This window comes from Neofelis nebulosa, chromosome 5, assembly GCF_028018385.1.
Source record: "Neofelis nebulosa isolate mNeoNeb1 chromosome 5, mNeoNeb1.pri, whole genome shotgun sequence".
Lineage (NCBI taxonomy): Eukaryota > Metazoa > Chordata > Mammalia > Carnivora > Felidae > Neofelis > Neofelis nebulosa.
Genome location: NC_080786.1, coordinates 156,058,913 through 156,080,734, shown reverse-complemented (window position 1 = coordinate 156,080,734; position 21,822 = coordinate 156,058,913). Strand labels below are relative to the sequence as shown.

The window sequence follows — 21,822 nt, the reverse complement described above, 5'->3', positions numbered from 1 at the left end:
CGAATGTTTCCACAGGTAACAAAATTAATGGACGTGTGACACCAGGCGGTCATTAAAAGCCAAGCAATCAGGAGACTATGTGGTCTGGAGGCTCCAGGTACATGACCCTCCAGGTTATTTACCACTGCCCACGTGCCACACGGCGGGACAGCGACAAACTACACAGCAAGTGCCACGGGGATTGGCAGGTGGGGGCGGGGGCGGGAGGGGCTGGTGTCCGCAGGATGGGGGGACACGGCAAGCAGCCACGAAAACAGCCACGGGGCCGCAAGTCGGGTGGGGGTGGGGGAGGGGCAGGCGGGGATGGGGTGCGGGTGCTCTCTGTCCCGTCTGCAGATGCATCTCCAGCCCCGGCCCCTCCCCCAGTCCCCCTACCAGTGGGCAACAAGAGGGAACCACGTGGGATCAGCGGGCATCATGGCCTTCCGGAGGCACTGACGTTCTACACGCGCTCACGTCCACGCAGACTTAGGCACACATATCTGTACGTGGACGCACATTTACTGAAGACTGTTGTTTAAGCCTCAACTTGAGCCACTCATTCCTCCCAACTGTGGGTGGGGGGAGGGGCACCTCCTGGGTTCTCAGGTCTGCCAGGCCCCAGTGATGCTGCTGGTTCTGGGTGACTGAGCAGAAAACCAACCGGGCGGGGACCGGGGCGGGGACCAGGCCGGGGTCAGGAATTCAGGGCGGTGACGATGGGGACGGCAGGTCAGAGTGGGATGCCGGCCTTGTCAACGCCCCCAGGAGAGGGGTCGTGGTTGCGCCCCCTGTAGACGACACAGTGAGAGCTCAGATTAGAGCACGAGTGCCTGCGTGTACGTGTGAGTGTGGACGTCGTCCACATGCAGGGACACGTGTGGTTAGCTCTCTGTGGTCCACCAGGTGGTGTGGCCCATTCACTTTAACTAGTCCTTTACATTCCTTTTATCAGGCTTTGGGTTAAAAGAACTTGCCAAGGCATTATCCAGAGGAGGTCCTAAAGGAGAAAGGAAAGTTCCGGTACCTGCGGTGGTCTGAATGCCTGTGTTCCCCCAAATCCCTGTGTTGAAACCTGCCCCCCGCCCCCGTGATGGAGTAGGAGCGGGGGCCTCTGTGAGGACGGCAGGTCCCCTACGTGAGGACACGGGGAGGCGACCATCTGCAGGCCGGACCCCGCTGGCTCCCCGATCTGGGACTTCCAGCCCCCAGGACTGAGAGCAGTACACGTCTGCTGCTGGTGAGCCACCCAGCCCACGGAACTTGCTAGAGCAGCGTGAGTGCGGGGACAGGCTGACCGCGGGAAGGGCGGCGGGCCCTGCGTGTGCTCAGCTGGTCTGCGGGAACCACTGGCACCACAGGACCGTGCCGCCAGCCCACGCCCGCTGCCTCAGGGGCACGGAAAGGGGGCGGGGGGCTTTCTGCTCCTGTGCATCCTCTGGTTTTCAAACACGGAACCGTTCTATATAGACGTTAAGTACACCTTCCTCTCCCCTCTCAAAATAGCTCTAGAAATCTTCCTGTGTCACCTGGTCTGGCTCTGGTTAATTATCGTTTTGTTTCTTAATACTTGTTTGTTTACTTTTTGAAGTTTATTTATTTAAGTACTCTCTGCACCCCACGTGGGGCTCGAACTCACGACCCCAAGATGGAGAGCCGCACGCTCTTCTGACTGAGCCAGCCAGGCGCCCCTGTGATTCTTTTAAGCGGCTGCGGATATCAGCTTATGGACTGGCCATGGTTTACTCAAACATTCTTTCACCTGCTGACTGGGGTCACATAATATGCAGGATTTTTCCTTTTTCTTTTTGGAATTGCAAACACTGCCACAGTGAAGACACATTTGCAGATTTTAAGGACGGCAGCGCTTTCGGTTAATGGGCAAGGGTCCCAGAGCGGCTGAAGGGTGCATATTCTACCTCGGAAGACATACGGTTCACAGAATGGTCCCCAGAAGGCGGGAGCCCGGCGTCCCCATGGCCAGCGCCTGGCCGTCTCCCTGCCCTCGCTGCCCTGATGAGGGCAAGTGTTTAGACAGCGGGAGTGATACGGTCAGGGGCCACTTTCGCTCGCCTTCGTGACTGCTCTCGCCGGGCCACCAGGTGTCCGTGAACGACCCCGCCCGCCATCCCCTCTGGCCGGCCGCCTTCGGGCTTGCCAACTCCACACCTCTAAGATGGACATACTTTCGCTCTTGGGAGTTTACTTATTTTTCCCATTTAATTCTTTAATGTACCCATCTATTTGTATAAGACAGAGAGCCCACTTCATTCTTGTAGCCGAGTAGCCAGCTGCGCTCATGACTTTTGCTAAATGAGCTACACTTTTCCCAGGACCTCCGTCGACCACGCCACGTTTCTATTCTCTTCTACTGACCTCTTGGTCTACTCTCAGGTGTACCATGAAAACTTGATCATGGTGGCTTAATGTTTCCTTGGTCATTAATTCTTGCACATTTTTCCACATGTATTCCAGGGAGACTTTGTTCAGTTAAAAAGACACTGCGGCAGGGCACCTGGGTGGCTCAGTCGGTTAAGCATCCGACTTTGGATCTGGGCTCAGGTCATGTCAGTTTGTGGGATCGAGCCCCACGTTGGGCTCTGCACCGACAGTGTGGAACCTGCTTGGGATTCTCTCTCTTCCTCTCTCCCCCCCCCTCTTTTGATCGTGCTTTCTCTCTCTCTCTCTCTCTGTCTCTCTCTCAAAATAGATAAATGAACTTAAAAAAATGCTGCTGTGGGGCGCCTGGGTGGCGCAGTCGGTTAAGCGTCCGACTTCAGCCAGGTCACCAACTCGCGGTCCGTGAGTTCGAGCCCCGCGTCAGGCTCTGGGCTGATGGCTCGGAGCCTGGAGCCTGTTTCCGATTCTGTGTCTCCCTCTCTCTCTGCCCCTCCCCCGTTCATGCTCTGTCTCTCTCTGTCCCCAAAAAAATAAATTAAAAAACGTTGAAAAAAAAAAAAACAAAAAAAAAAACGCTGCTGTGTTCTAATGAAGCCCGCACACCGGGACACTGGCCACTCTACCCATGGCGTGCACCGTGGCCAGCTTTCCCGGCGGTCTTCTGTCTGCTGCTGAGGGTTTCACACCTTCCTTCCTACAGGCCCTGTGTGTGCAGGGAGGGCCAGATGCTCACACTCAAACCAGTGGGTGTCCCCATTCCCGCGGGGCACAGGGCTCCCTGCAGCTCCCCAGAGAAGCCCCCTGCCCTCAGGGACGCTCGGGCCCACGGGGGCGGCGCGTTGGGGAGAAAGAGCCCCCAGCGGCACCCAGTGCCTGGAGCGGGCCCTGCCAGTGCCCAGCCTCGAGGCCTGAGGCCCGGCTGGGACAGGATGTGGGAAGGGGGAGGGCTGTGCCCCCGGCTCTCCATCACTGTCATCTTTGCTTACTTTTTGCTCCACTAAAATCAGAGACAAATGAAATGTCTCAATGGTGATTAAAGGCGAGTCCAAACAGAGTAGCCTAAATCTGACATGACATATGTCTGTCACTCTACAGATGTCCTTAAAGAATGAGAACCGTTCTACCTGGTGATCAATTCCAGGTAAGCAAATATATTTTAATTTTGTGTTGCTTATAATGTGTTAGGAAATACGGGCTGCAGAGAATTCAAACTATTCCTTGTGTCACCAGAATCATCCCTACTTCTCGTCTTATACAGAAGAGGCCCAAGCACGTGAGCGCTTTGTCAGGTGTTATAAAGCTTAAGTCGATGCAGGTGGTGGGACAACCTTATCCACCTGAGAAGAAGATACCTCAGCTCAGCCCATCGCAGGCGCTAAGCCTGAAAATCCGTGTGTGAAAGAAAAGCCGGGTATGAGGCTGCGGACGTACTCAGGTACTCCACACCCTGCGGGCCCGCGGCACAGAGGCCGAGAGCAGTGACCCTGCGGAATTTGCTGGAGCTGCGCCACCCTGCACGAGGGGACTGGGCTCCCGAGCCCCCAGGCCTGCCGCGAGGACTGTCAAACGATGAACAGGGCACCCTGCCCTGCCACGGGGCTCAGCAGGCGTCCTGACGGATGCAATACTCACATAGGAGTTGACGGGACACCGCCTCAGCAGTAAGCCCCAAGCTCCCGGCGGGGCAGCGGGGAGGGTGCCCCACAGCAATGCTACATCCCTTCCTGGCTGAGCAGGACCCTTGTGATAGCGCCTCGAATCCAAGTGTCCTGTCCCGCCACGGAGGTCCTGTGGCGGCCGGCGCCCCCTCCTGTGTCCTCGCACGGAGCCTCTGCCCCCTAGGCGGGGCTTGCCGGTGAGAGCCCACCCTCCCTGCTCTAGGCGTCTGCCCCCCACCCAAGGTCAATGCTGAACCCCCAGCAGCTCCTTCAGCCCCAAGGCGCTCACCGGGACCCCTCCAATGGCCTCTTCCATTCTTAGAACTTGCCTTTCCTTGAGCCGTATGTGCGCTTCCCTAACAAGGAAGACAAGGAGTGAGTGGTAGCATTGAAATGTAGTGGCGGGTCCTTGGTATGATTTTAGAGTCCCTGGTTGGGTGCATCACATCCCACCATCTCTTGTCCCCCCGCAGTCATCAAACTTGGTATACCAAAAACTCCAGTGACGTGAAGGGTACGGGAAGATTCCTGCCAACTGGGGGTCAAGGACGAACTATAGGATCCTTTGAGTAGACGGATGCTGTTTAACTAACACCCACTGGGCGTTACTGGAGAGCAGGGAACACAAAACTGTCCACAGAACGATGGCCTTCTTCGGCATTCCCTGTCCCGCTGGCCTGAAGGCCTCTGGGCGGGAAGGGAGGAAGCGTGGCTACAAAGGTCAGAATCACGGTGCCCGATCTGCGTCCCTGCCCAGGACCAGAGGGTGAGGGGGCAGGCAATCGAGTTCTGACTAAGCGATCTTTGGCAACAAACAATTTCCTGTTCCTTCTACAACCAAGAGTCAAAAGCCTTGACAGTCCATAGGCAAAAATGATGTCGTTCCTGTGAGGGTAAGAAAATTAACTCGCTCCTTCCCCGGTTTAAACTGGCTATTACGTAGGACTGTCTACTCGAATCTTCTCTTCTCGAAGTCTAGTTAAGTGCCCTGCTGAGCGTCACCTGGTGCTCACCCCTCACTCAAACAGAAGCTCGTGGCTCTAAGAATAGCGGGGCCACCACGGCCAGGCTTAGGATCGGAGCACAGTGACGGGAGAAGCACCTTGGGGAACGATTTCAGATTAGATGTGTCTGGAGGGAAAAATTCATGCAGGACAGAATAAATACTTAACGAAGCTTTAGAAATCTGCAACCGTCGACTAATGCGGCACCTCTGAAGTTACAAACCCTAAAAACCCTTCGAAGACGTTCATTTCAGAAAGGAGAAACCAAGGAGGATAACTTGCTCCTAAACCGTCTGTTTCCTCCACTTGACTCACCACCACCCCCCACCCCCTCCCTCGCTCCCAAACCCGTTCCTAAAGTAACAAGTTCCTTACAGAAATTATAGGCAGGACATGAAACGGGGTGCTTTTTATGATTTCTTACCTTCACTATGCTGATAGGCTTTCGGGATAAGTGGAAACTGGCATACAGCAAAAATGTCAAAACAAAAATGAAGGCTCTGTACCTGAAACACAGAACAGAGGTGGGGGGTGACGAAAAACGATAGAAGATGCGTTAAGAGTACACGTGTTTCCCTTGCCTCCGGAGACATAGCTAGAAAATGAAGTTACTGCCTGTGCTCTCTTCCGGGATTTTGATGGTTCGGGTCTCGTATTTAGTTTTGAGTTTCTTTTCGTGGCTGGCGTAAGAAAGCGGTCCGGTTCCATTCTTCTGCATGTCACTGTCCAGTTTTCCCAGCACCACTGGTCGAAGACACCGTCTTTTCCCGTTGCGTATTCTTGCCTCCTTTGTTGAAGATTAATTGACCACACGTTACGATCGTGGCTTTATTTCTGGGTTTTCTACTCTGTTCTACTGACCTATGTGTCTATTGTTGTGCTGGTACCACACTACTTTGATTACTACAGCTCTGTAGTATCTCTTGAAATCTGGGATTATGACGCCTCCGGTTTTTTCAAGAGCGCTTTGGTTATTCGGGGTCTTTTGCGGTTCCATACACATTTTAGGGGTGCTTGCTCTAGGGCTGAGAAAAGTCCTCTTGGTATCTGATAGGGTTTGCGTGGAGTCTATAGATTGCTTTGGGTAGTACAGACGTTTTAACAATGTTTGTTTTTCCAGTGCGTGAGCATGGAACGGCTTTCCATTTCTTTGCACCATTTTGACTTTCTTTTGTCAATGTTTCATAGTTTTCAGGATACAGGTGTTTCACCTCTTTGGTTAAGTTTATTCCTCAACATTTTGTTGGTTTTGGTACAACTGTAAACAGAGTTGTTTTCTCAATTTCACTTTCTGCTCCTTCATTATTAGCGTATGGAAATGCACCAGGGGCACCTGGGTGGTTCAGCCGGTTAAGTGTCAATTCTTGATTTTGGTTCAGGTTGTGATCCCAGGGTCATGGGACCGAGCGCCACGTTGGGCTCTGCGCTGGGTGTGGAGCTTACCTGGGATTCTCTCTCTCTCCCCCTCTGCTCTGCCCCCTCCCCACCTCACGCTTTCTCTCTCAAACTAAAAATAAATAAAATGCTCTAATTATGCTAAAAAAAAAAAAAGAGGAGAAATGCAACAGTTTTTGTAAATTGATTTTGTATCCTATGACCTTACTGAGTTCATTTATCAGCTCTAGTAGATTTTTGGTGGAGTCTTTCGGGTTTTCTATATAATCTATCACGTCACCTGTAAATAGCGAGAGTTTTGTTTCCTCCTTACCAACCTGGATGCCTTTTATTTCCTTTTGTTGTTGGGTTACTGAAGGTACGGCTTCCAGTACTATGTTGAAAAACAGTGGTGAGAGCAGACATCCCTGTCTTGTTCCTGACCTTGGGGGAAAAGCTCTATGTTTCCCTACTGAGTATGAGGTTCGCCGTGGGTTTTTCATATATGGTCTTTATGATGTTGAGGTACGTTCCCTTTCGACCTACTCTGTTGAGGGTTTTTATCATGAATGGATGTTATACTTTGTCAAATGCTTTTTGAAAGCATTTTGACATGCTTTGAAATGATCTTATGGTTTTTCTACTTCCTCTTATTGATATGAGGTGTTGTGCTGATTGTTTTGCGAACACTGAACTACACTCGCATCCCAGGAATAAATCCCCTTGATCATGGCGTATGATTTTTTTGATTTATTGTTGGATTTGGTTTGATGATATTTTGTTAAGGACTTTCACATCTATATTCACGAGAGATACTGGCCTGAGGAGATAAAAATCCTTAAAGAGAGGGGTGCCTGGGTGGCTCAGTCAGTTAAGTGTCCAACTTTGGCTCAGGTCATGATCTCACGGTGTGTGCATTTGAGCCCTGTGTTGGGCTCTTATTGGCAGTGTGGAGCCTACTTGGGATTCTAGCTCTCTCCTCTCTCTCTGCCCCTACTCCAGTCCTGTTTTCTCTCTCTCAAAATAAATAAACTTAAAAAAATCCCTGAAGAGAGCATAGGCAGTAATTGCTCTAACATCGGTTATAGCAACATCTTTCTAGATGTGTCTCCCAAGGCAAAAGAAATAAAAGCAAAAATAAACTACTGGGACTACATCAAAATAAAAAGCTTCTGCACAGTAAAGGAAACAATCAAGAAAACGAAAAGGCAACCTACCGAACGGGAGAAGATATTTGCAAATGACATATCTGATAAAGGGTTAGTAGCCAAATATATGAAGAACTGTTACAACTCAACACCCCAAAAATGAATAACCCAATTTAAAAATGGGCAGAAGACATGAACCGACACTTCTCCAAAGAAGGCACCCAGATGGCCAACAGACACATGAAAAGAGGCTCAGCATCACTCACCATCAGGAAAATGCAAACCAAAGCTACCCTGTGATATCCCTTCACACCTGTCAGAATGGCTACAATCAACAACACGAGAAACAACAGGTGTTGGTGAGAATGCGGAGGAAGGGGAACCCGGGTGCACTGTTGGTGGGAATGCAAACTGGTGCAGCCACTCTAGGGAACAGTATGGCGGTTCCTTCCGAGGTTAAAAATAGAACTACCCTATGACCCAGGAATCACAACACTGAGTATTTGCCTCCCAAATACAAAAACACGAATTCGGGGGAATATGTGCGCCCCTATGTTTACAGCAGCATCATCTACAGTAGCCAAATTATGGAAACAGCCCAAGTGTCCACCAACTGACGAATGGATAAGGTAGATGTGGTATACATATACACTGGAATATTACTCAACCATAAAAAAGTGAAATCTTGCCACTCGCTTGCAGGGACATGAGCGGAACTAGAGAGTATAAAGTTAAGTGAAATAAGTCAGTCAGAGAAAGACAAATATTATACGGTTTCACTCACATGTGGAATTTAAGAAACCAAACAAATGAATAAAGGAAAACCAAAAAGAGAGAGAGTCAAACCAAGAAACAGACTCTTAACTATAGAGACTGATGGTCACCAGAGGGGAGGTGGGTGGGGGCAAGCGTGAGTAGGTGATGGAGATTAAGGAGGGCACTTATCAGGATGAAAATAAGTAAGTAAGTAAATAAATAAATACATACATACTAAAACACTGTAACTGTATTGTATTTTAATGTACTTAATGTGTTTTAATTTTGTAATGTTTTTATTTTATTTTTTGAAAGAGAGGGACAGAGCACGAGCAGAGAAGGGGCAGAGAGAGAGGGAGACATAGAATCTGAAGCAGGCTCAGGCTCCGAGCTGTCAGCACAGAGCCCAACGCGGGGCTCAGACTCACAAACCGCGAGATCATTAGCTGAGCTGAGTTGGACGCTTAACCAACTGAGCCACCCGGGCGCCCCTGTACTGGATGCATTTTAAATTGTCTTATGCTGTATATTGTTCATTCAGTCCTATATCATTATTAATCCTGTATGCAGGATGCCCATAATATTACATTTAAAAAATCTGCCACTTTTGTCCAAACCAAAGCTATTCAAATATTCGTTAAAAAAAATGACTACAAAGAGAAATCTGAGATGCGGAATATGAACAGAGTCCATAAAGTAGACAGAAAGAAACCGTCATCTAGTCTGTAACAGAATTAACTGCAAATTTCTTGTAAGCCTACTATCCTGGGTGTTTCAGATCCTGTTTATTTTTTACTTTTTTGTTTCTGTGCAACTTGGTAGAAGGACACAAGAAAGGCAGGAATATAAATATCTCAGGCACCTCCACGAGAAAGTCAGCGATGCAGACGTGCGACAATCAAGGCTGATGACGTAGGAAACCCTGGCCTAAAGCCTTGCTGCTCTTCTCAGCTTATACGGAAAGCAAACCGAGAGTAAGACTGAAATGAATCTGAATCAGAGACTCAAGAAAAGATAATTGTGTAAGAAGATAAAAGTTTTTCCAGCTTTAGAGTTTGAGCCACTTTCTACAAAAGTATTTCTCAGAGAGGGAGACAGGTGAGCAGGAAGAGTATTCGGCAAGAGATGAGAGCAGGGGCCTCTACCTGCTCTCAGGTAGAGGCAGGCCCCTCGTTTCGGGAGGCGCAGCCCCAAACCCTGAAGAACCTGCCTGTTTCTGGTCTGAAAAGGCCAGTGAGTTTCCAAAAGAGTGTCCACTTTGGCGGGTAGTGACCTCCGGTGGAGGCATGGGTGACAGAAGGGGGCGAGTCGGGGCTCCACCTCCACAGGGACCCTGACCTGCCCCCACCTGGGCACGGGGCTCCCTTCTCCAGTCTCCACAAGGAGTAGGAACACCGGTCTGGGACTGAGTCGGCTCCAGCACCTGCCGGACCAGAGGCTGAGAGAAGAATCTGGAGCCTTCGAGGATGCTATATAACACCGGTTCGCGAGTGTGTTATCAGCCAGGAGAAATCCGAATTCCATCGTCACTCTGCTCAGGAATTTGACAGAGTGGCTTTTGGGCTCACGCTCTCTACTCTCCACCCAGACATAAATGGAATATTCTACTTACAAATACTTGATTTTTATTAGATACATTAACATGTTTATTAAATAGAGTCAAAAAACCCAGACATAAAGAGCTCCTCGGTTCGTCCAGATAACATCTGAAGAGCCCGGGGGCCCTACCCTACCCTGCATTCCTGGATGGTGCAGTCCGTCCAGGGTATTGGGACTTAGTGGACAACCCGGGCCTCCACCCTCCACCTCGAGGCTGCCGTCCTCCCTCCCTGGGCCTCCAACTTCACTCCCCGGGCCGCTGCCTCCTTCCCTAACTGGCAGTTCTACAGTGGGCACTCACCAGCGCAGGGCCTGGTGGGTGAAGGTCGTTCCCCTGACTGCCCCTCGCTGGGGGATGCCCCCTGAGTACAGGGGCCGCAGAGGGGGAGCTGTACGTGCTTCCAGACCAATCTGAATTTTTCGTGATGCATCAGCGTCTTTGGGGAGGGGACGTGCCGAGAGGCCGGCAGGGTTCTCTGAGAGAAGCTGTCCCGAAGTCAGGGCGAAGGGTGAACACACACGGCGAACTGGAGTTTTCTTGGAGATGGAAACTGTGTCTCCCAAAAAGGAAAGCCGTATCTTTGATTCAGCCAGTGTCAGGGCCGACGGTCCTTCCTCCCTCTCTTTCCTCCTCTTGTTTACGTGGGACTTGGGGAGGGGGAAGAGCCCGCAGCAGAGGTCGACTTTTCCCCTTCCAGAAGGCCTGGCCACAGCAGCCACGTCACTACGCCTGTCCTGGAGAGGGAGCAGACGCTCGACTTCCTCGGGGTTACCCGGGGTTACGGGACCCAAGCCCTACGCGGCCCTCCTGATTCCTTTTCCCACTTTGTAGTTCTACCCTCCTTTTTCTGTCTTTATCGTTTACGAAACAAGATTGTGGATGCTTATTTGTTCTATTATCCACTTTGTACTGGGTTGAATAATGTCTCCCCCCCCAGCCCTCCCTCCTCCCAATTCAAGTCCATCCAGAAACCTCAGAATGTGACCTTATTTGGAAACAGAGTCCTGGGGCTGTAATTAGTTGAGGTCATACTTAGCTCATGTGCGACCTCAAATCAAATGAGATCCTAAATCCAATGACTGCTACCTTTATAAAAGGCCGTGTGAAGACACAGGGACAGGCAGGGCAGAGGGCCATGTGACCGCAGAGGCACAGCCAAGCCAAGGACTGCCAGCAACCACAGAAGCCAGGAGGCAGGAGGGGGCCTTCCCTGCACCCTGCGGACCAGCCGACACCTGGATCTCTGACTTCCAACCTCCAGGACGATGGGAGGAAATTTCTGCTGTCAGGAGCCCTACAGTTTGTGGTCCTTTGTTACAGCAGCCTTGGGAAACGGACACCATCCCATGCTTTCATTTTTGTGTTGTGTTACACACAGGGTTGTGGACACTAAACAGGAACGCTTACAAATGAGCTGCCTGACACTTTCATTCCTGGCCGTTCCGCCTGCTTTTTGTAGGGACGTCTGACGGTGGCCTCGTCCGCGTCTATCGGTACCATAAGAACAGTGTGCGGGTTCACAGCACGTCTCTAGCAAAAACAGAGCACATCTCGGCAGCGACAGCCCAGGACAGGTGTGCACTTCCAGAGCGTGCTTGGACGTGTTCTTGAACATCGCAGGTGTCCCCAGACGGATAGCAGCCTGCTTCCACCTGAGAGATTCGGGGCAGAGTATCCGTTTCCTCCTCTGAGTGTTATTGCTCTGAGTTATATGCAGCTAATGATGCATACTTTAGACGAGGGTAACGGAGCAATACGATGTGGCACAGACACCAGTCCACAGGCTTCATCTGGAAACGATGAAACCGCGCACAGCCGTGATGGGAGTCCTTTTCAGAGCATCCTAAAGCAGAGGCAGGATGTCGGTGTGGTGTTAGCAGTGGCCACTTGGCTAAGGGGCTGTCTGCCCCTGTCTGTCCCTCAGGGGAAGCCACATCTTTTCTAAGCAATTAACGGAGGATCCGTGGGGACATACGCGGAGACCACACGGCCGCCCTGTCCCTCCAACCTCCTCAACAATGTGCGCACGGAAGCTTCAGGCTTGAAGCAGTGATCCTGACGGTCACGGGACGGCGGTGTGCCATCGCGGGCCCGGCTGCTCTACTTAGCGGCTGGCACTCCCCTTGGGGAGGGGCTTCCTTTCTCCCGTTTGTGCATTCACTCACTTACGGCAGTGTGCATTCATTAGATTCTTAGTGTATCCGATGGGCTATGATCCGTTCCTAGTATCATTTATTTTCATTTTTTTTTTTTCTGGAGAGAGAACTTGGGCACGTGCACGTGAGCAGGGGAGAGGGGTGGGGGGGGGAGAGAGAGAGAGAGAGAGAGAGAGAGAGACTGATTGATCCTTAAGCAGGCTCCATGCTGATGGACTGTGGACTAGCTGCAGTTCAAGAATACTTCCGCCCGAGGTTCGCTCTACTCAAGACCCTCAAGACTGAATGTCCCGGGGGCTCCAGGGGCGCTCAGGCGGGTGAGCGTCCGACTTCGGCTCAGGTCACGATCTCACGGTCAGTGGGCTCGAGCCCCGCGTCGGACTCTGTGCCGACAGCTCGGGAGCCTGGAACCTGGTCCGGATTCTGTGTCTCCCTCTCTCTCTGCCCCTCCCCCGCTCATGCTCTCTGTCTCTCAAAACTAAACATTAATTAAATAAAAAAAAAAAGACTGAACGTCCCAGGAGAGACCAATAGCCCATCCTGGGTCCTACCCTGCCTCCCGGGGGACATGGGGTGTGTGAGAACTGCCACAGGAACAGAGCCTCAAGGGCCTCCACTGCCCACCATAACGGACCCGAAAGCATGAGACTTACCCACCTGCTGAGACAGGGAAACTAAAGGGACCCCATAAAAAACTGCTCTTTTCTGTCTTTCTCCTGTTTCTAGTTTTTTGCTAAGGCCTACACCCCCGCCTAACACACCTGTTACAGAACAGGTAACATATGTCCTCCTTGTCAAGGTCAAGGAGTTAATGACTTCTTTGGAGTCTTCTTCGAGCACAAGAGATGACATCTAAGGAGTGACTGGGCGGGTCCTCGTCCACGGCATGAATGTTTTTCCAACACTATGGACTCACCAAGACCCCTGGCCCCAGGGCATCATTGACTGGTGGACGACACCTAAGCACTCGTCTGGGTCTTTGTTCCTGGATTTTGAGAAGACATAGGCACTAGACCACCATCAATAAAAACCCCAGGCCCCAAGCAAACAGGAGACTCCCTCTTCTTTCCTCTCTGAGTCTCCCAAATGCTCTGTCTGTATCCACACTCTCTCCGTATCTTTAATAAGCTCTGTTTATTACTTCCTCTCGGCTCACGTTTCATTTCTATCCTGTGTGAAACTCAGAGCCCTTCTTGGCTGGTCCTGTGGGCCCCCCTCTGGGTCCAGGGACCCAGCCAGCCTGCGTCACTCCCACAACTGCACATGAAGGAGGGAAGTCAGGTCCCCAAAGGACATCAAGGTGCTGTTAGGAAGGGCAATGCATGCTGGGAGAAAAACATAAAGCCCTTCGGAGGAATCTTAAAGCCAGCTCTCTCCTTTTACAGGGAAGGAAGCTGGGTCCAGAAAGGTTCAATAACTTTTGAAGGTCAAAGAGCAAGTCTGAGGCAGAGATGGAAGTGATACTCTATACCCTTGCTACCCCAAGTGCTGTCTACAGACTCCGCATCCCCTGGGAGGCGCCGATTCTCTGGCCCCACTCCAGACCTCCCAAGTCAGCAACGCATTTTAACAAGTTCTCGGGGTGATTTACACGTGCGCTAAAGTGTGAGAAGCTCTGTTCTACCCCTGCCTCAACCTGAAAAAAGAAAAAGAATTTGTGACATTCAGGGGTTCTTCCAAGTTCTTTGTGATATCCTTGTAATTTTCCTCTGGGAGTTTAAACATTGTACCAAAAGAGAGTTACAAAACAGACAAAGAAACGGAAGAGAAGCACCCAGGAGATGAAAGGTAAGTGTGTAAAGGCTTGTGGCCGGGTTACTGGTAGACATGAAGTGAGCTGACGCCGGAACCACTCTGGAAAGGAGGCAGATGTCTGTGGCCACACCGGAGACCCCGTGGGTGCCCACCAACCAGCAGGGGCCTGAGAAGCAGGGAAGCGTGTGATGCCACCAGTGGGCTGTCGTGGCAGAGAAGGAGGGTCCAGAATACACCACTATGGCATAAGAACTATTTTGAATAGAAGGCATTTGAGTTCCCGAAATCTCTTCCCCGCCCGAAAGCACAGCCACCTAGAACAACTCAAGTGTCACAAAACCCTCCCTGGGCACAACCAGGGGAGACGACCCTTCTTACTGGAAATGAGAAGTAGCCACAGCACTATCATCTCTCTCGCCTAGTCCCTAAGGGCCCATTTCACCCTTTCCAGAACATCGTTTGTTTTCCCACACGTCTTCTCCTCCTCCTCTTCCCTTATTAAGATGGCAAATAAGCCCTTTTGAGTCACACCCTTCTGCATACATATGTGATCCCATACATATGTGATCATATTTGTCTTTTGTGGTTTAATTCGCATGCCCCCAAAGAAAGAACCTAAGAGGGTATGGGCAATCTTGTTTCTTCCCAATAGAGATCAGCAGGGAAGAGAAGCCTTTGAGAGGGCGGGCCGGACGATGCAGAGCCTGACTCTAGGCTGCCCTCACCCTCTTCTTCCTCCAAGGAGCCTGGGGTTCCTGAACCCACCATGAGAAGGACATGCCAGGAGAGGCTGCTCTCAGAACAGAAAGTGGTGTTCGGGTCTGCATCTAACTTTTTCTCCCAGCAAGTTCTGCCCCAGCTAAGCCACTCGCTGAGTTTGGAGTTAATGTACTTATTTCACCCGCAGCCCTCTTGTTTTTCTTTCACTCCTGCCGGGAGCCAGTGGCCATTTTTCTGTGCAGACTGCGGTCATTACAGAAACTACCAAAGACCGTGAAGGGGTCCAAACACCGTCACCACCAGAACCGAAGATGGAAGACGGTTTGGCAACAATCCTGCTCACAGTCTGCGCCACTGACAGGCCACTCAAAGGTCGCAGGGAGGCCGGTCGCCCACGGGACTTCCCAATGCCACCGGCCGTGCGGTGTCCCCAGCACAGGGCAGCGGGCCTGGCTGGTGCCAGCACTCACCACTGGTCCCGGGAGAAGGAGATGATGAAGCGGATGCCGGCAGGGAGGGGAGCCATTTACGCCGCTCTGACCACGGAGCTCCGGTCACAAGGCAGGATGCTTCCTCAACAGGCTCCTGACCCCGGCTCCAAGGATTTCCCTCTGGCCGCTGCGGCTCACGCGAGCTGGAAAGCGCGTCGAGGCGTCCTGCTGGTTCTCGCCGGCCCTCTTCCGTCCAGCAGAGGCTCGGCTCTCTACAAGGAGGACGAGGAATGGAAAAGTCGGCTGTCGTGACCGGCGCACGCCGGTGGGGTCCCCGGCTGAAGGAACACCCTGGACGGCTGCCGGCCAGCCCACGGCAAAGCTGGACGTCCAGCACGACGGGGAACTCCCGCCGTGAGCGCTGCAAGGCGGCCACAGAGTGTCCGCCCTCGGGGACGGCTTGTTCAAAGATCACGGGAATGAGTTTCACCTGATGTTCTGATGAAGCCTCAGGCGACCCAGGGCTCGCCTCCATGTGGGAGACGTGTACAGATCAACCCCTTGGCTCTTAACCACGGTGCTCCTCAGAGCTAGTATTAGCCTTGTGCCCGGTGGCTACGCCACGTGCTCAATTACCAGGGCACGCCGGGACCCCGGACACGCTCGATTCCGCCCACCGCGGACCAGGCCACGTCTGGGCCGCGCTAACAGAGAGGAACGCGGGCCTAGACAAGAGGGCAGATCAGCAAACCGATCGCTGAACTGTGGCCGCGCAGCTCAATGGAAACACACCGAATGCCACGGGAAGGAACTCGACTGCGTATCTGCCTCTCCGTTCCTCATCTCCTGTGGTCACCTCAGAGACCCCCAGCACCCCAGGGAGATCTGTCCCCTGTCCCAAAGCCAACCTCATGACTTGTGTTATTTTCCAGTCTCTCCGCTATGCTTGGCAACAAGGAGTCTTTTGGACCAACGCATTAAATCACGCGGTACACGGTGCATTGTAGGACCCTGGCCAAAAATTCTCCGGCTTATATACTTTTTCAAAGAAAGCTACTTTGAGTAAACATTAATCTCAATCTAAAGCAGCTGAAACTTATTTAACGTCTTCAAGCAACTTCCTTGGGATAACAAACAAGCAAAGCAAATAGGAGAGTCGGAGCACTCCAACTAAGCTCCTAAGTGCCTGGGCGTCTCCTCCTCTTTCATTCCAGCCCTCCCTTCTTCCTCCACACACCTTCTTCAAGGATCTCCCTGCATGACGGTAGAGAAAAATTCAAAATCCTTGCTGAGTTTTCATCCCAGAAGCCCCGACCCTGAACCCTCCACCCAGGGAGGCAGTGGAGAGGTGAGTCTGCTCCAGCCAGAACTGTGCCGTAACTTCCGCCAGCCTGCTGCACCACCCCTCCCAACCCCGCCACCCCGCCTTGGGCTGGGTGACCCTGGGCACACTGCTTAAACTGTCTGCTCCCTTGCGGTCCCTGCCTAAAAGATAGGGATGACGGCACCTACATTTTAGGGTTGCTATGAAGAGGACAGGAGATTGCCCGTGGAAAACCCTTCACACAGGGCCTGGTGTGGAAGATGCTTGGTACATAGCAGCTAGTGTTCTGTGAATACGGATGAGGGAGGCCCAGGACTGCCGGGGACGGCCCCGCTCCCATGACTGAGGTCTAGAACTTCGCACGCAGCAAGGGCTCAAGAGATGTGTGAAATGAATCTCCACAAATGCTTCAAAAATGTTTTTGCTCAAAATCTAGATTTACAAAATATTTTACTAAAACTCTGCTCAAAATGAGTGGGCCCCTGCTTGAGCCTAAATCTATTTTGAGAAACAATCTTGCGACAATGACCTCGTAGCGAACGATTTGATTTTAACTTCACAGTGCCTGAAAATGGATGGTCAGAGTCCAATTTCTTCCTCTGTCCGAACACTGCTTCTCTAGGCACGGCTTATCTAGGAATATTCTATTGTCACCTGAATCAATCAATCAACCGACCAATCTCAATTCTGGTAAAACCTGTAATTTCAAAAAAAAATTAAAAAATCCAAAAGGCACTGGAAAACAGCAGGGGAAGAAAACGTCAATCTCTTTTTAAAACAACAGCGGATTTTTCCCCTGTACAGTGGGTGAAAGCCAAGTGCTGTAATTCTCATAGCAAGTGCAGTTAAGCTGCACAAAGGTAGTGATTCTACACGCGAGATGTTAAGAGCTCAACTTAATGAGGCTCCTTCCTCCAGAGCCTGGGCGGTGCCCACTGAGAAGCATTCCACGGAGAGCCGGCTGAGCCCTCTGAGGTTCACGGCGAGGACTCCTGTAACCACCGTGAGGCATGGCGTTCCCTTCTACGGAGGACAGCAGGGACAGATGGCTCGCCTGGGCTGGACACTGGGCAAATTCAGGTCCAGATCCTCTCAGCCCCGTCCTCCCTCCCACCTCACTTCCTCCAGGCTGTCCTGTCCCCTCCAGAGAGCACAGAAGAACGAGGCAAAGCACCTGCTTGACATCCTGTGTTTGGCATGCAGCCCAATCACGTAAAAAGGAGACAGACTTTTCCCCCCAGTTGTTCTTTCCAGGCGCCCCTGGAACTCAACATTCGGGAGAGAAGTCAGAATGTCCAGTGTCATTCTATCACCAAAGACAGCAACTTTAGGACCCCCCACCAACTCTGTTAAAATCTGCCACAGGCACGTTTTTTACACCCACCTTCTGGAAGAGCCCAACCCAGCCAGCTAGGAGAGGAGTGACCCGAGGGAGACCTGCGTTCCCCAGGGCGGCCTCAGGCCCTCCACTGGTGGCCCGGCAGTGGCTCCGTGCGCTCTTCCGAGCAAAAATAAGGAGACTGAAAGGAGGTAATGGCAAGAGTAAGGCAGAAAGGGTCTTTCCAGAACTGAGTGCTGCTGTAAACGATCTACACAACCCTGAGCACATTTTAAATGACCTACTTAAAGACAAAGTTTTAAAAGTGGGCCTTATTTTAAGACAAACATGGATGGGAAGTGCATGCCCCTCCCCCCAAAAAGTTTTTCTTTTTTCTTGAGAGAGAGAGAGAGAGAGAGAGAGAGAGAGAGGAGGAGGGGAGGAGAGAGAACGAATACAGCTTCCTTCCCAGAGAAAATAATTTCTGCGGTTGGTACTTTAAAGGCTCTCTTCCATATTAAAGATTAATGACAATGGCCACTGGGTGTTTCCCGGGGTTTAAACACAAAAAAGGACTCCTCTACCTGCACCACTGTCCTTGCCCCCCCCCCCCCCCCCCCCCCCCCCCCCCCCCGCAGACAGAACATCAAAGGTGTACACAAAACAGAAGCTGCATGCCGGTTCAAGACTACATGGTGAGACACCGAAGGTCTGGAGCCTTGACCCACAAGGACACCAGCGAAGGGGCCTGGGAGGAAATCTAACACAGTCACCAACTCAAACAACTTGACAGGATTTCAGATCCGAGGCAGGCAGCACGTTCCCGGCAGCGAGCTCAGGGAAGCCGGAGGAGAGGCAGGCGTTACAATTCATTCCCCTTTTAGAAAGAAATTCCGACCTGGGGGCCGAGGGCTGGGGCTTTCCAGGGTCCTCCGTTCAAATGCAAATCCGGGCGGTGCGCCGCGGTCGCCGGGTCACCGGGATGGGCCGCGTGGCTGCTGGGGCGGGGAGGGCCGGAAGGTGGGAGAAAGAGGAAAAAAGAGCCCGATGGGTGGTGGTCGGCAGGTGGGGGACGTCCCGGCGCTCCCCTCTCGATCCACAAGGTCGCTGTCACTCGCGTCGGCCGGGAGGCTCACGAGCCCGGGAACCAGCCGCGCCGCACGCAAACCGCCCAGAGGCCCAGGGCGCCGGCGCCCCGAGCCTCCGGGACGGCTGTTCCGCCGGCTCCTCCCCGGCGGCCGGTCCCGGGGGAGGCGGACTCGGCGGCACGCCCACGTCCCCGGCGCGCGGCGGACAATGCGCGGGGCTCCTCCCGCGGCGGCCCCGGTCCCCCAATGCCAGCGCGGCCGGGGCGGGGTGGGGAGGGGGGCCCCGCAGGACCGCTCGGCCCGCCCCTGCCCCCACTTGCCCGGGGTCCCCGCGCCGCTCGGGTCCCTCCGGACGCACGGAAGGAGTCGAGACTCCCGGGCCCAGGCCAAAGCCAAGCACAAAGGCCGGCGGGGCGGGGTGCAGCCGGCGCGCCGGGACCGGCCCCGCCGCGGCAGGTGCCGCGCCGCCGCCAAGCCCGAGGACGCCCACCCCGCGCCGCTCTCCCCGCCCAGCCCCTAGCCCTGTCCCCGTGCCTCACCTGCGCTGCAGCCCGACCCGGCCGCCGCGGGCGCTTCCTGCTCGCGACTTCCTGGGGCGGCGCGCGGAGGCCCCGCCGGCCCCGCCGCCCGTTTCACTTTCCTGCGGGCCGTGGGGCGCCGGGGCCCGGGCGGCGGCGGGCGGCGCGGCCCTCCCTCTCCGGCTCATCCCCCTCCTCCGATCCTCCCCTCCCTCCCTCTATCCACGCCTCAGCTCCGGCCCCGGGGCGCGTCCAGGGTCCCAAACAGCCCCGGGGACGCCCCCACGCGAGCGGCGCTGCCGGCCCGCCGGCTGCTGGGGCCCCCAGGCCATCCCCCCCGGGCGGTATTTCGGCGGCCGTCCTGTGTCCTTGCACCTGCCGGCGGGCTCCCGGGCATTCATTGGCTTGTTCTCCACTGACCAACGGGGAGCCCCCCCCCCCCCCCCCCCCCGGGCCCTTAGTCCTCAAGGCAGGTCTTGCCGACCAGCAGCAAAGAGACAAAGCCACGCGTCCCGCGGGAAGGCCCAGCGCTAAAAAGGGCGTGCCTTGGGCTACTGGCCTTTATTCCTATCGTCCCTTCTCAAGGGTCAGAATCAGGAAAGTAGCATCGTATTAAGTGAAAGTGGGAGCCTTCTTTTATCACGTCTGGATGCGCATGACCCACGGCAGCTCACAGGGTTAGACGGACAAGCCCAGCCTGGCTCCAGTCACCTGCACCCGTTGCACTTGCTGGTGTCTTCACACATGGTCCCTGTCTCCCCCCCCCCCCCCAACCCCCAACAACAATTGTCCTCTGCATCCCGCTCTCACTTTTGGCCCACAGCTGACCTTGGGCAGCCGCCAGAGGGCCCCATGATGCTCCTACAGCACCCACAGAGCACCCTCTGTAGGCACAGAGCATCCAAGCCCAGCTCCCAGAGGAGCGCCTCCCAGGAAGAGCAAAGCGCAGCAGAAAACACATCTTGCAGATGAAATTCCAGGAAGTGGCTGCCCCCAGCTAAAACTAAAAACAATGCTTAGGGCTAAAACAATCCAGGGCCTCCCTGTGAAAACCCTGAGGTCTGTAGGCCCACACCGACCTGCCCTGCCCCGCCCAACATCTCCCTTGGGCCAGCTCCCTCCTCCCCTGCCAGGCTCGCGGTTTCCCCTGGGGCCCCGTTCTGTTTCTAGAACACTGTTATCCTTTTCTGTTGGCTGAGTTGAGTCGTGTCCAATGCACCGCTTACTTGGCTTCTGCAAAGGTTCTCCATGCAGAAAGGAAACCTGCGGGCTGCAGGTGGCCCCGGGGTTCGGCCACAGGACACCTGCTGGGGATGGCCACAGGCCCCTCGACGTCTCTCTGCCTTTGGCAGGGTCTCTGTCTGCCAGTCCCTTCTCCCTTTCCTGACTCTCCATTCTGAGTGATCCCCAAACCCGCCCAGTGTGGCTCCCAGCTCGTCCTAGGTCACCCCTCCTCTGGTACTCCTGCAGGGTCTGCTCAGGGCTCCTTGTCTGTCACTGAACATGTGCATTAGCTGTCCCCTCCCCCCACTTCTAGGCTCTCCCTCAGGCACCCACTCTCCCAGCTGCACCAAATCGCCCTCCTGAAGCAGCTGGGATCCTGTCATTCCCAACGAAAACCCTTCACGACGCCCCTTGGCCCGCAGGAACACGACCTGGTCCTTTAGTAGCGGGACAACAGGCCTGACCCGCGCTTACAGCTTCCTGCCCAAGCTTTGTCGCTTCCAAGAGGCGCGCTTTCTCCCACACAAGGCCGTTTCTGCCTTGCCCTCTAACCTCAGCCGGTCCCGGTGGGCTCAAACTCTGCGAGCCGGATCCACTGTCTCCGTCTTCCTAGTCTGCGCTGCGTTTCCTGGGGGCAGTAGAAACCAGTTTATCCCGACTTATCTCCAGGAACTGGTCCCAGTTATTTCTAAATCTACCTCCTGGCCCCCAGGCTGGGGTTGGAGAGATTCTCAGGGTCCAGCCCTGACTCAGAAGACACCGGTCTCTGTTTGCCAGCTGCGTGAAGGAAGGCGGTGCCAAGGGATGGCGTCTCCTGACGGTTTTCACAACATCTCCTCTCAGAGAAAGTGGTATTTGTATGGCACACAGAAAGACCGGAGGGAGCCGGGCGGTCTTCATGGTGTTTGCTGAGAGTGTCAGTCTTTTAATTGTAGAAATGATGACAGTATTTATCTTTTATAAAATATTAATCGGGTATGCGATCATAAGAAACACCTAAAAATGTATTAGGGGAGATAATAAATTTGCGTCAAACTCCCCAAATAAGACAGGCCGCACTTTGAAATGAAGACCTGTGATTGCTTCACGATGAGAACGCACCAGGTTTGACGGTGAAGACACCGCACGCAGGTTCAGGACGGAGGGCGCAGCTCGCACGGCACCACTGAGACGCTTTCTTTGTGCGACCAGATAATTTTAAAGCCATTTGTTGGCATCACAGATCTTACAACAGTTGAAATTGTAAAGAATCTAACAGCTCTTCCTTTCCTTTCATTGACACGTCATGTGGAAATTTCTTAGGAGAACAGAACGAATTCCAATCCAGTTGAACTTCTCATATCCAGCATTTCCAAATCGTGACCAGGCG

The 21,822-nt window shown here is 53.4% G+C and overlaps 1 protein-coding gene across 11 annotated transcripts in view; it reads right to left on the bottom strand.

The window, feature by feature from the left end:
- The window catches only part of SLC37A1 (solute carrier family 37 member 1), an 82,798-nt gene that overhangs the window by 45,250 nt on the left and 15,726 nt on the right, over positions 1 to 21,822 (bottom strand). For 3 of the 11 annotated variants that reach the window (XM_058732102.1, XM_058732104.1, XM_058732103.1), the window contains one exon: positions 5,466 to 5,547. In XM_058732102.1, the coding sequence (XP_058588085.1) occupies positions 5,466 to 5,547 (82 nt within the window). Of the gene's footprint in view, positions 1 to 5,465; positions 5,548 to 15,020; positions 15,254 to 18,521; positions 19,162 to 19,250; positions 19,432 to 21,822 lie in introns of those variants that run through there. The other 8 variants (XM_058732111.1, XM_058732109.1, XM_058732107.1 and 5 more) reach the window with 7 other exon arrangements.